At 35.0% G+C, this 15,103-nt stretch overlaps 1 protein-coding gene and 1 long non-coding RNA gene across 5 annotated transcripts in view; both read left to right on the top strand.

Moving 5' to 3' along the window:
- Positions 1-1,844, top strand: dmrta2 (DMRT-like family A2). Its single transcript, NM_001007064.3, is given in 2 exon segments — positions 1-488; positions 914-1,844. Coding segments are annotated over 2 exon segments (1,323 nt in total). The 5' UTR covers positions 1-22; the 3' UTR covers positions 1,771-1,844.
- A 2,548-nt stretch (positions 1,845-4,392) lies between these two features.
- LOC141375597 (uncharacterized) overlaps positions 4,393-15,103 on the top strand; it is a 123,757-nt gene continuing 113,046 nt past the window's right edge. For all 4 annotated transcript variants that reach the window (XR_015497695.1, XR_015497697.1, XR_015497696.1 and 1 more), the window contains exon 1: positions 4,393-4,495. This is a non-coding gene — a long non-coding RNA (uncharacterized LOC141375597). The remainder of the gene's footprint in view (positions 4,496-15,103) is intronic.

Here is a 15,103-nt window from a genome sequence, read left to right as displayed (position 1 = left end):
GCTGTTTGTTGATTCGGAGAATATGGATCTTCGTCCAGAGATCCCACCCGCCTCTCAGGCAGGGTCGCAGGTTCATCCAGGCGCTGCTGCTGCGGCGGCCGCTGCCGCCTCCATACCAGTTTCAATGGCAGGTAGCCTGTTAAGGGCCCCGCCGCTGTTGCTTCGCGCTACGGAGAAGTATCCAAGGACGCCCAAGTGCGCCCGGTGCAGGAATCACGGCGTGGTATCCGCGCTCAAGGGGCATAAGCGCTACTGCAGATGGAAAGACTGTATGTGTGCCAAATGCACCCTGATCGCGGAGAGACAGCGCGTGATGGCCGCTCAGGTCGCGCTCCGCAGACAGCAGGCGCAGGAGGAGAACGAGGCGAGAGAGCTCCAGCTGCTCTACGGCACAGCAGAGGGTCTGGCCCTTGCCGCTGCCAACGGCATCATACCTCCCCGGCAAAACTACGAGGTCTTCGGCCCAGTTAGCAACGAATCAAACTCTGGTAAGTAGAAACGTTATGATCATATAGCCTATATGGAAATACTTAAAAATAAAGATTTTAGTTGGAAGCAGTAAGTGTGATCCACCTTTTAGTTTTCCATATTATAACGAAGATAGTATTAATAAAAATATATATTTGTACTGGCATTATTTAATGCAACTTGTTACAGAATCCAGTATATGTTGAAAAAAAGAGCACACAATATTCCAGCTTTTTAGAGAGCTAAATTATCATGTTATAGCCAGTTTAAGAACATAATTCCCTTTAAAGTACAATTGAACATATGTTTTATATAATTGCATATTTAGCATGATGTGTTGTATTCTATGTAATTTGTACTAGTCTATGGAAGTTGAATAGTTTCACTAGTTTACAAACCCAGAAAATAGTTATGGAAGTTACTGACGTGCACAAATCTATTCCAGGAGAATCAAATATCCAAAAGTTCGAGCTGTTCCCCAAGACACCTTTACCAGGAACGGTGACACCACATCAGGCGGCTGGAAAGTCTGTATCCACCGACACCGAATCCGTTCCTGGCATGTCGTCTCCAGATATGCGCCACGGCTCGGGTTCGGAAAACGGCGACCGAGAGTCTATCGTGAGTTCCCCGATAGCCAAACCACTAAAAGATGGCGAGGAGACGCCAGGCTCAATCAGTCCCATCGGCTCAGACTCCGGCTCCGACACGGATAAAGATGAGCAGGAGCCCTCGCCCTCTTCCGCGGCATCACGACAGATGAACGCCATCGACATCCTAACGAGGGTTTTCCCTAACCACAAGCGTAGCGTCCTGGAGCTTGTGCTTCAGGGATGCGGGAAAGATGTGGTGCAGGCCATAGAGCAAATCCTAAACAACAGCGGTCAAGCCAAGGGTCCAGAGGAGACCTGGACGGCGGAGAGGATGCTGCAGAGCGTGCAGCCAACCATGTCCTCCACCCCGCGGCCTATGTTACCTGGAACCATGACGCTCAGCAATAGATCTGCTTTCTCTCCCCTGCAACCCAACGCGCCACACTTCGGTTCCGACCCGAGCACGTATCCTCTCAGTACACATTTGGGCCTGAACCCTCTCCGGCTGGCATACTCGGCTCACAGCAGAGGCCTGGCCTTTATGGCACCATACTCCACCACAGGTCTGATGCCAACACTGGGCTTCAGGCCGCCAATGGACTATGCCTTCAGTGACTTAATCAGAGACAGGACTCTCTTACATAAAGACCAGAGCTACACCAATGGACTGTACGGTCCTCTGGTCAACAACACTCAAGAGAAGCAGTGAGATGGTGTTTCCCAAATATAGACAAAAGTGTTTCATGTCTTTAAAGACTAAAATAAATCATCATCCCTAAAGACTCACACGCCTCGTGTTCCTGTATATAAAATATGTCTAGTTTAATCACAAGAAAAAAATGTGTTTGGTGGTCGTGGCTTCTTTGAAGTTTGTGATTAATCAAAAAAGAAAATGGTTACGTGTAAAGGTTAAAGTAGTTTCTGCCTATCTTACTGCAAGATGGCGTTACTGACACAAATAAACCGGTGAATTATTTTAGACCTTTAGTAGTGTAACCATAGTATTTTCACGTAATGTAAATGGTGTATTTTAAAATCCTTCACGTTTGTTACAGTCCATTTAGATTATTTACCAAGCGGATTAAGCCCCCGTGTGATGAATGATATTGCAATTCCTTGAATAATTTGCTTCATGATTTAAAAAAGGGACTCTTCTAGCATTATTGTAATCGTGAAGCGATTATTTTTTCCATCTTTTCTGCTCAGTGTGTGTAAATTGTACTATGTTCATTCAACAAAACAGAACAGAATTTCTTTGGATTCAGTATGATTACTGGCACAAGTAGACATTTGTGTTCCCTTTGTGAGTGATATATTGTGTTACACGACAGAATAATGTATATTGCATTTCTTGATGATGATAAAGTCATATTTGTTTTCTTAAAAAAATCAAAAGGGATCTAAAAAGATGTAAAATAATTGTTTGTTGAATTAAATCTTGCTGCGTTGCAAAGTGTAAATTTCACTGTGTAAATTTTGCAAAAATAAATGTTATTTTATTCTTACATTTTTCTTGTTTTGTGGATTTGATTTATCCTTTAATTTATATTCTGGCATTGAGTCCCATTTAAACTACAATTCGCATGTGTAATACTAACTTAATTTTAAACAATAGCATAATTAGGCTGATAATACGCAAAAACATCGATATAATAATATTGTAACAAAAATAAATTAAAGATAAAATAAAAATAAACAAACAAAAACTCAAATTTGCTGCACACACACACACACACACACACACACACACACACACACACACACACACACACACACACACACACACACATATATATATATATATATATATATATATATATATATATATATATATATATATATATATATATATATATATATATATAAACAGCCATGTCTGCGGTATATCTGCGGTCTAAGAAGAGATGTTTTAAGCTCAAAGATTTTGAAAGCCTCTAAACAGAGACAGTCTCAAAGCAGGAGTCCACTGTATATTCGCATGAGGAGTGTATAGCAGCACCATTGAAACGCGATGCCATGGAGACATAATCCCCCTCGCCAGAGCTCAAGTGTTTACTTTCTCCCCGCAGATAAAACAGTGTAAACAGCAGTGTCGGATTGACAGTGTGCCTTCATTTAACGGAGAAACCGAGCACTCCAATGTTCATAATGCACATTTGATGAGGTGCATGATAACACAGACCCTTCTCTCGGCCTGTAATATTTACATAGATAGTGTTTTAATAAATTGTGGATAAATTCCCCTGCCCGGGAGCTTTCTCTTCAAGGTATTTTTAAAGTTCAGTGTTTGTATTTGACAGGGGCATTTTAAACATTTTTTACACTGTAAGTAGAATTATATATAATATATTACAAATAGATCCATTTGATAAGCGCTAAGCTAAATGCATTACTTAAAGTTATGAGGTTGTATTGATAAGACCAAATAAGTTTAGAACTATTAAGTAACATTTATCCATATAAAAAGTTGTATTTAAACTGTATTCGAAAGGTGTTTAATTAAAAACGCTTTGACAATCAGTAAAAATATAACTTAAAAATAATTTAAATGTGTTAACATTTAACAAAAAACGTATTTTAAACTGGAAGTTTAAATTATTTGCATTAATTTCAAACATTTAATTATTATTAACATTTTTTTGTTACAGTACAGTAGATAACTAAAATGTAACTATCTTATTTTCGTTTTAAATGTATTTATTCAGAAAGATAACAACAGAAATGTAATAAGTTGATGGCTACATTGGATGCTTAAACACACCGTTTGTAGCCTAAACACTGTTGCGTAAATAGGTAGGCTATTTAAATAGGTCTTTTATAGACTACTAGAAGTATGTTCTTGCCGTGAAATCGAATATGCTGTTTGTTATTTCCAAAATAATAAAACAAAACAAAGCAAACAATTACCTCTTAATTATATTCGTACAGGCGGCTCGTTACAGATATCAACTGACAAGAGATAAAACAACACAATTATAAACTAGAATACAATTAATTAACTTTTATTTCTAATTTAATTTAACGAATTGTGCATTTAAAGTGGGATTAAAAAATCAATACAAATTACACAATCAACAAGTAGTGTTGAGAAATTCTCTGATCTTGTAATTGTTTCAGATTTTGGTCATCATTTTTTGTTATGCCCTATACTTAGCTCCAGAATGTCGCTCTCTTCTGGTAGAATGTGAAATTGAACCGAGAAGGGCCGTGAAATTCACAGGTAAATATCATTAAAAGCTTTGCCGACACCTTGTGGTAAAATCTATGAAGAACAGACACCAACACGAAGCCGAAAAAATAAAAATAAAAGCCGTTTATTCACGACTTCATTGCGGAAAACCGGAAGACGTGCTATTTGTGACGATGAGTTCCTGCTGGAGTTGCTCTTCTGGAGTAATTTAAGACGACCTGTTTTCAGTTACAAGTAAAACAAAGTAAGTTTTATGTCTTCACATTCTGTTTCACAACTCTTATTTAAAAATAATCTAGGAAACGATAAGTGAAATTAGACCTAAAGTGTTAATTGGTTGGACGCAGGTTATTTTGGTTATAGCCACCAATCTTAAGTCAAAACGGCTGGCAGACTGATATAAGGTAGGTCCATTTTATAATAAATCTAGGCCTACTTGTAAACATAAACCGTTTGAAAATGTCAATGAACAAGTGCTCACTTCTAAGGCAGCTCTGCTTACCCTGACAGTAGGCTAATTAATTTATATTTACACGCTACATTGGCTATTATTTTGTTTGATCTCTTAAATAATTTATTTATTTTTTTATATAAAATATTTGTTTTTACATCCTAAACCTTAAAAATCTCAGTGAGAAATGGGGAAGAATATAGCCTGGATGCAGATATAAATTTAGATCTGCTTGAGGTTAATTGTGAGCTATAAAAATATATTATTATATTTGAAAAATACAGTTCACATTGCCTTTTATTGAAAATATTGATCATTAATCTTATCTGTCTATTTTTGTATTGTGTATAGCCTATTTGATAGCTTTACAAAAGACATCTGTGTAGTCTTAAATATTAATTTATGGTCATTTAGATCTGTAGCGTCATCTACTGGACTGTTACAGCAGTACAGCATCTAAAACAGACTTGGTTTATATAAAGGGTTCCATACAGTCATCCTTGTAGAAAACAAGGCAAACGATTAGAGTGCAGTACAATATTTACTCTCCACATACTGTTTAGTACTGCAATGTAACTGAAACTGTAAATGTATGGTTTAATAAGCTGAAAAAAATACACTTTTAAGGGAACCGTTTTGAACCTTGGACAAAATAGAATGTAAATTGCATTCGTGCAAGTATTTATTTATTTGTTTGTTTAATTAGTTATTTTGAGTGTCATGTCACACAGGTAATCACGTTTTATGGCCCATATAGTGAAAATACCAAATTTATATCCCTTTTTGTATGAACTGCAGAAAAATGCTATGTGGTTCAGATGTTGACACACACCTGCAAAATAATATAATTGCAATGTTTGAAAATTCTGACCGCATGTAAATCTGTTAGCTTTGTGTAATAGTATAGCAGATTAGCAGATGGAAACTATCAGAAATATTTCTAAATATTTCATTATTTCATTTCATATATATATATATATATATATATATATATATATATATATATATATATATATATATATATATATATATATATATATATCCAACAGTTCTGTCTGGTTCTCGAATCTGATTGGCTTATAGCCGTATGATATTCTGCCAGTAAACAGCACTCATCCAGCCTTTTAACCCTTGTGTATTACTCTGCTTACATACTGTACAGCAACAAGCAGAGGACACTCTACAGCAGGGCTATTCAATTGGTGGCTCGTGAGGCAATTTGTTCCGGCCCTCCAAATAGTGTGACCAAGAAATCAAAAATAAATTTAGTTCATTTGAAAAATGGCCACTATAGATTTGAAGTGACGTGCGTCTGTTCCAGTTGAAGGCTGCGCAGAGCGTGAATCACCTGACATCAAGCAACTGGTGCGAGCAGCCGATAAGGTGTGTCAATAAAATTAGTCAGCAGTCAGCTACTGTCTGAGCCGTGGTATTTGCAAACAGCGATATGATTGGCTCACGCTTCTGTTGGTGCTTGAAAAGTTCAGAAAGTCCCTAGTTCTGCAGCGAACAAAGCCACTGAAGCAGTGCAGAAGGAACCCACAATTCAGTTCGGCAACTCTTGACGTCGTCCATTCAAAGTGAATGGGAAGCATTGATACCGATGCCCCGTGTGAATGGGTCGTTATTTAATCGTAAAGGCTTCTCAATGCTTCGTTTCTGTTGCATGGAACGAAACTGCTGCAACTAAACAAAGTTTTGCCACCGGTGCGCTAGTTTAAAGTTCCGAGCTTATAGACCAAGACTACACATGCACACTGGATTAACCACAGCTGCGGGTCATTTACATATCGCATCTTTTCCGTACGCAAGTTTGTTATTTCCAATATTAGAATATATGTGAATATGCGTGCACAAGTAGCACAATGCACTTATGCATTCCAGACGCAACGTGTACAGAACATCTCATGTGTAGTGGTAAAAGTTGTGCGAGGCTTTCAGTGCAATGTAAACAAAAGATATGTTAGACGATTTACAAATTATTAAAATGATTATATATGTATAAACGCAGATGATAACAACAGTTCATTTAAATACTTAAATGAGCTAATGAGCTAATAATGAGCTAATATAAAACTTACCTTTACATTAGATGTGACAACTAAAATCTATATTTGTTGCATCCTTAATTGTTATGCAGTTCAAAACATTACATATGAATGTCTTTGAATGTAGAAGAAAGCCTACTTAAGCAATGTACTGCTTTTGTTGTGCTTTGAAATACAATATTTATACAAAAACAACATTTTAACATATGTACAATGTACTGATATTATGTAGTTTCAAAATAAAATAGCTTAACATTTTAACGTGTCGGCAGCCATTAGCCTGTCTTTGAACAAAGACGGTTGACGATGTTCATCCACAAGATGGCGACAGAGACGCATGATAAGCCCTAAGAGAAAAACAGTGTAATTTCAAGCTACAGCTGATCGAATCATTATCAAACTGTCGATCTCTCTTTTGTATGTTGTAGTGGTTTATTTATACTATAGCAACATTGTGATCTCTCAATTGCAACAGAAACACTGGGAGATATCTCTGTAGACTGATGGCATTTCATGCCTTATAATCCTAAAATGTCAGCAAAATCAACTTTTTTTGTCATCACTTTAAACATTATGCTAGAGAATCATCCAAATACTAGCATTAAAGTGACGTTAGTAGATAAGCAATGGTTTCTGTTGTGTTGACATCAGCAGCAAGTGTGAATAAGTGGTGGAAGAAAGTAGTTCCTCATACAAAAAAATCTCAGTGTTTGATTTTCTTTTTTATACACACGATAATGCCGTCAAGCTGTTGTATAAATGCAATATCACACATATAGCAGTGCGATGTGGCTGTATATTGGGACACCAAGGCACTTGACCTGTACACCTCCAACCAGTACCTATACAGCCACATGATGTACACATGTACAAATATGTCATGTCAGAAAAAGCCTTTTTTAGAGGTGTTTTGACAGTTCAGAGCCACCGTACAAGTGAACAGCTAGATATAGATAGTACGTTTAGAAAATGCAGCACAGATTCATCCTATTTGGCGTTTTAGATTTTTTTGAACACGTAGCTGCTGCTTGTCAATCAGACAACGCTTCTGCGCTCATTCTTGCTGTCAATTGCGGGAAAAATGATCGATGAAAAGTTTATGATAAACCGCTGTGAGTTTCACTCAACTGGGCAGAGTTGCCATCAGAGTTAGATTTTCATACAAAACCTGCATTGAGCTGACTTTATGGCAAACACAGAGCTGAATATAAAGACAGAATGAGCGGCTGGTCGAGAGCCTCTATGACTGGATTCACCTCTCCCCCGTGCTACAGTGTGTGTGTGCGGTGACAGCTCACGCGCTCGTTATAATCAATATGAATATTCCGATCAAACTGAATCTTACATCAATAACATGACAAGCAACGCGTTGATAATAACAAATAATCAGATTACAAACAACCGTTATGTTTACACGTGTTGTAAAATGTGCGGGTCCTTCAACGGGACTGGGCTGCAGTTTGGGGTGTGTGTGAAGCTGAGAGGCGGAGAGAGAGAAAGGAGGAGTGGTTTTTGTGCAATGACAATATTTTAAGTGACTGATTTGTTGTACCACACGGAAAGTAATAAATATTTTGGACCAAGTTACATGTGTCCTCGTTCATTCACCGGCTGCAACTAAAAGAGAAGGCAGTTTACCCCGAAACTAAAATTATTCGGCCCTGGAGTAAGAAGTTAATTTCCCCTACTACTGTATCTCTTCACACCAAAGAGACAGCAGGAAAGGTTTATACATGTAATATTTTCCTCAGGCGATTTAAAGCAAAATACACAATTACACTCAATCAAACACATCTACAATGATAAGGAACATGTTTACTTACTGAGTTATTAATGCACAGCAATATCACATTAAGAAATGACAGACTTTGAAGGAATAAACAGTGCGGGGAGAGACCCATTAGAGTGCACTGGGCAAGTGTGAACAAGTTCCATCCATGTGTGCGCGGCAGGCAGGTCTGTACAATTACGTAATTTATCGGCTGAAAGATATCGGCCTAATTTAGACATCGGATCGATAACGCTAATCTTAAAAATAGCATTTATCGGCCGATAATGATATGGCCGGCGATATATCGTGCATCCCTAATATATATATATATATATATATATATATATATATATATATATATATATATATATATATTAGGGCTGCACAATTCTGGCAAAAATGTGAATTTTTGCCTTAAAATCAAGATCACGATTTTCTCACGATTCTGTAAATTTAAAATAAAGGTTAATATGATTATTCATTCATTTTCTTATCGGCTTAATCTTTTTATTAATCCGGGGTCGCCACAGCGGAATGAACCGGCAACTTATCCAGCATGTTTTTACGCAGCGGATGCCCTTCCAGCCGCAACCCATCTCTGGGAAAGTTAATATGAGTAGCCTATTATTATTGTTGATTCTCAAACATATGATAAAACAACAATAATAATATTAGGCCTAAGTGTAGGACTACTGTTGCGTAAAATGCTCAATCTTGTATAGTCATTATGGTGGACTTGAACAGACTTTCAATATGTCCTGTTTGTTGATTCACATTAAATGATGACATCAGAATAGAACTATTCTAACCAATAGAACTAGTTCAATTATTATGTTTAAGACATGTGCTTGTCATTTGCCATTGACAACATTATTAGACCATTTGTTTTCACTGGTAAAATTAGAATTTTGTCATTATCAGATTTCTTCTTGCATTATATTCAACATTATATATAGGCTAGGGTTGTTATACTGACACAGTAAACATTTACTTTCATGCACTAATTTGTGTTCGCTATGAAAGAAAAAAAAACATACCAAATGCTTGTCGTAATCATAACTCTAAACTGCCATATGATCATTTAAATGATGTGCGCACAGGTCTCACTTTCACTTCCATGTGCAGCTCATAGCTGCCGTCACTGTGAGAAAAAACACATATATGTAAATCAAACCTCCCGCAAGGCCCTCAAACAATCACTCTGTGCAACAAACTGAACGTTATTTAAAACTTCATTACCTGTTATTCACAGCCTATGCAGGTTGTGTTCACTAAAGTAGGCGTCATTGGGCATGCACGCGCACATTCTCGGTAGTAAAACAACGCAAACAAACAGCTGGCGGTCAGCTCACGTGTGATTTTGCTGCCGCGAATACAACATGAAGACAGAAATTACATTTTTGGGTGAATTGTACCTTTTATACTACATGTGACACTTTTAACACCATTTGAAGGTGTCAATGTTGCGGAATCGTAGAAAATCTGAATTAAGATCGTGTGTAGGGTCGAAACAAGATCGTGATCCTTTTTTCAAATAATCGTGCTTTTTATCTAAATTTTACTTAATAAAAACTAAAGTTTTTACAGAGATATACAATTTACCTGCTTAAAACATACTATTAAGCAGACAACAGTAGTTTGTTAATGACAGTTTTTTTAGCATGTCTGATTTTGCCATGATGTCTTTGCTGATCAGGTGATTGTGGAGGTTATATGAGTGTAGTAAACAACATATTGTTGAGTTCATGAAAGTAATTAAAAAGTTTTGAGCTTCAACACATGGCATCCTGCTGGAAGTAGCCATCATAAAATATGTACCTGTGGTTATAAAAAGATGGTCATGGTCAATAGTAATATTCAGGTAAACTCTGGTATTTAGTCTATGCTAATTTGGTACTATGCAACCTTAAGTGTGGCAAAAAAAATATCTGCCACAAACACCAGCTTGAACTGTTGCTAGACAGATTGTGTCCATGCTTCCATGTTGTTTATATGCTGTATTTTAACTGTATTTTCATCCAAATGTCAAAGCAGAAATTTAAATTGACTATGCAATTTTTCCCAATCTCTTATTGTAAAGTGTGGATGTTATGAGCTCATCTGGGTCCATAGCACAAAGAGTTCTCCTAAATAGCAATAAAAGTTTTTAGCTAAGAGGTTTTCTTAAAACACATTCTCAAAGATGCTGAGACAATCTGTTACTATGGCAATAGAGAAGTTTTAACCTGACAGTGAGGGCGGGGTTGGTCTTGTTGCTATGGATGATGTTAGCATTATTATTTACTGCTTACAGTGATTGGCTGACATGGAGGGGAATCTGTCAGATATTTAATTAGAGATATTGTCATATAGTTTCAAAATAAAGATATTGACATTCAAGTAAAGATTTTAAAATGGGACTATGTGAAGAATTGCAATCTAAAAAGTATATTTTTCCTAATTTTTATGTTTTAGTTTTTAATCTTAATTTTAATTCTTCCAGTGTTTGAAAGTAATCAAGCAAATATATATTTTAAATCCTTCAAAAAAATACATATATTTAGAAAAAATATATAAAAATCTCCAAATGTGGATTTGCAGAACATAAGATTGCATAAATATATTTTAGGAATAAATTGGAACATATATTTAGGAATATCCTTACATTTCACTGATGTAGGAGCTAGTTTTAGCTCTAAAATTCCTTGTGAAATACTTGGAGCAAATTATAATTTTTTTGTAAAAACTTAGACTGACATGGCCTTTGTGTTTTAGATTATTTCCTAAATCAGCAAGTTATAAGCTACTTTTAGGTGTGAATGTTTTTGTAAATTGTACATTTCTGCTGCTGTAGCACATCTGCTTCAATGTTTGATGTATTTTGTGTGAAGTTGTACTGTACTTGCATTTCTATCAGCTGAACCAGTCAGGTGATTCTTCTCTAACCTCTGGCATGAACAATGCTTCTCAGGCCATTTTCACTCTCTTTAATCTTTTTAAACTTGTGAGATGATTGTGCATGAAAACCCAAACAACCATGAAATATATAAAGTCACTTAATATTCTTCCCCACTTCAATGTTTGAGTTGAATTTCAGCAGGAAAATCTGTTGATCACTTGTATGCCTAAATGCTATTAATTGCTTCTATATAAATGGCTTTTTGGATATTTGCATTATTGATGGGTTACAAGGTGTGCTCTGATCTTGTGTTGTTGTGTATGGGGTTCCAGTAGGCATGGGCCAGTGTAAGCTTCTGACGGTATGATAACCTTGGATAAAAATATCATGGTTTTACGGTATTGTGATCACTGCTCTAAAATATATTCTTTTTTTAATGTCTGGGTAAAAAAACTAGTTTGAATGCAATATATTTTTTTTCAATCAATATATTTTAGAGCAGTAAATATGTCTGGCTAAACAGTTTAAATCAATCATTGACTTCTGCTGTCTTTATTAAGTTCCAAAACAGATTTATTTACAATTTAAAACAGCATCTTTGGATATCCTTTCTGCTGAAGATACTATTGTTCTAAAAAAAAAAAACATTAATAAAACGTCGTACACATACCAGCACAGTATGGTATAGCAGAAGATTTTGGCGGTTTTAAAAGCAGTGAACCGGTAAAAAAATGCATATATATACAGTTGAAGTCAGAATTATTAGCCCCCTTTTGATTTTTATTTTTTTTTTTAAATATTTCCCAAAGTTATGTTTAACAGAGCAATGAAATGTTCACAGTATGTCTGATAATATTTTTTCTTCTGGAGAAAGTCTTATTTGCTTTATTTCGGCTAGAATAAAAGCAGTTATTAATTTTTTAAAAACCATTTTTGTGACAAAATTATTAGCCCCTTTAAGCTAATTTTTTTTTTCGATAATCTACAGAACAAACCACTGTTATACAATAATATGCCTAATTACCTAACCTGCCTAGTTAACCTTATTAACCTAGTTAGGCATTTAAATGTCACTTTAAGCTGTATAGAAGTGTCTTGAAAAATATCAAGTAAAATATTATTTACTGTCATCATGACAGAGAAAATAAACCTGTTATTAGAAATACGTTTTTAAAACTATTATGATTAGAAATGTGCTAAACAGAAATTAGGGAAAACAATAAACAGGGGCGCTAATAATTCAGGGGGGCTAATAATTCTGACTTCAACTGTGTATATATATATATATATATATATATATATATATATATATATATATATATATATATATATATATATATATATATATATATATATAAACTGTATATATATATATATATATATATATATATATATATATATATATATATATATATATATATATATATATATAAACTGTATATATATTTATTAAAAATGCATATATATGTATTTATATGTATGTATATATAATGTATAAAAATGCATATTTTTCACTCGTTACTCTGACAGGAACTTCGCTGCTGAAGAGCACATTCAATAACAATCCAAATATTTGTTTAGAGGTGAAACAAAAGTGTGGTGAAGAACAATGGCAAAGCTAAGTATAATTATTGTAATAAACTAATAAGTTTTAAAGCAGGGTGCCGTGACCAACATGACAAAGCGTAATTAAAGGAAATTAGTTATCTACTGTATTTCATTATTTAATGCAAAACAGGTTAGTCTTTTTATAAATTAGATTTATAAGTTTAATTATAAATTACATTTATAAGTTTAAATGATCTGAAACATTTAATTACATTTTATTTTCTTATAAATAATAAAAGTTGCATCAGATTGATAAAAACTAAGCTGAATACCCACGTAAACAGGGTCACAACGACTTTTTTTTTTGCAATGAAACAATTGTATACAGCATCTTCTGTCTAAAAGACTAGCAAGCGCGTGGGAAAAAAAAAATGCTGAATCTCTGCGAATATTTGGTTAACTTAGAGACAAACAAATGTTGTCTGGTTTAGTGATGTTAGATATGCATTAAAATATGCAAAGCAGAATTCTCTTGAGCTCATTAACCCACTGACGACAGCCACTTTGCGATGGCACTTTAAGGTGCTTAGTGAGGTTTGTTGTGTTACCTTGGGAAGTTTGGACTGAACAGGAGCAAAAGGCTACCTGATCAACATTGCATTTTTCTGAAGAAAAACTCTTGCAATCTAGACGCAAGTCACCTCATGCTTGTTATGCAGTACAATCTGTAAACTCCACCCATTAAAACAATGGCTTGGTCTTTATCCTGTAAAAAAATCACAACGATTTTTAATCATTTATGGCCCACAAATATCATTATCGTGATAATAATATGCAGCCCCAGAAACAACTATTAACAACTATATATTAGTAGTAGTAAATTAAATATATTTTTTAAAAATATATTTTTGTTCGTTTTAGTATATTCAGAAATATAATATAAAAAAAAACTTTTTTTTACCAAGTGGGAATTCCTGAATTGTAAATTTCAGCTGCTGTTGCTCATCTGCTTCAAGGTTTGCATATTTTTGAGATATGCCTGCAGTAGTGTCCCAAAACCCTGTCCTAATGAGTGATTCACTGATGCACTCAATTAAATGATTATTTCAAATAAGTTAGAAATGGGGCAAATAATTCTCTTTATAAATAAATCAATCACAAAATGTTGGTTTTGCTCAATTAATTGTAAAACAGATTAATTCAGAAATGAGTCAGTGTTGCACAAAATACTCTGCTCAGCTTTGCTCCGAACTGTTTATTGTCAAACGAATGTTGTTGTTTTTAAATACAACTAGACCTTTACTTTTTGCTCAAATTCAAATGTTTAACTGAATGAGCGCTTAAAGGAATTGTTTACCAAAAAATTGTAATTCTTACATACTCATCCTCCTCTTGTTCTAAACGTATTGGAGTTTCTTTCTGTTGTTAAACACAAAATACAGTATCCTGGATATCCTGAAGAAAGCAGCATCCAGTTTTTTTGTTAATACAATGGACATCAATGGGTGCCGATTTCCAACATCCTTTATAAAATCTTGTTTTGTGTTCATCAAAAGGAAGAAGTGTGAATAAATGGAGACTAAATATTAATTTTGGATGAACTATCCCTTTAAGTGCTTATAATTAGGAAAAATTCATTCTTGCTTGTGTAATATTACGTTACTACACAAATAATTTAAATAAAAACCCAAAGAGGGATATTTAAGGCTTTTAGAGGGCCATTTTAACTGCATTCTAATATGCTCCATGACTTTATACTGTCAGCTTGTACATTGTTAAAACAACCAGAATATTCTCAAAAATGCTAAATATTACACCTATGCAATTCATCTAAACAAAAATGTTTGTTTCGTGTGAAGAATGTGACACCATTCAGAGGCGTTCAAGCCATCAGATCTGTCCTTTGTGGCCTATAAAGAAGACAGAGTAATAGCACTCATTCATTTGCAGCGAATTACTGAATTACAGCCTGAAAGCAAAGTGCTAATGAATGCTTGTGTTCATTTTTGTTATTAGCTTGTCTCTGGAGGTCTTAGATGTGTTTTTTTGCAGGGTTATTGCTCCATTACACCTGCACTCTGTTGACTTTGTAAAAGCTGCTTCTTTCATATGAATTATTTGCTTGCTCTTTGTTGGTTAGACCCAGGGAGCAGCAG

This window comes from Danio rerio, chromosome 8 (genome assembly GCF_052040795.2).
Source record: "Danio rerio strain M-AB ecotype USA chromosome 8, GRCz13ab, whole genome shotgun sequence".
Lineage (NCBI taxonomy): Eukaryota > Metazoa > Chordata > Actinopteri > Cypriniformes > Danionidae > Danio > Danio rerio.
Note: the sequence above shows the minus strand (reverse complement) of the source record. Positions and strands in the feature narration are given on the sequence as shown.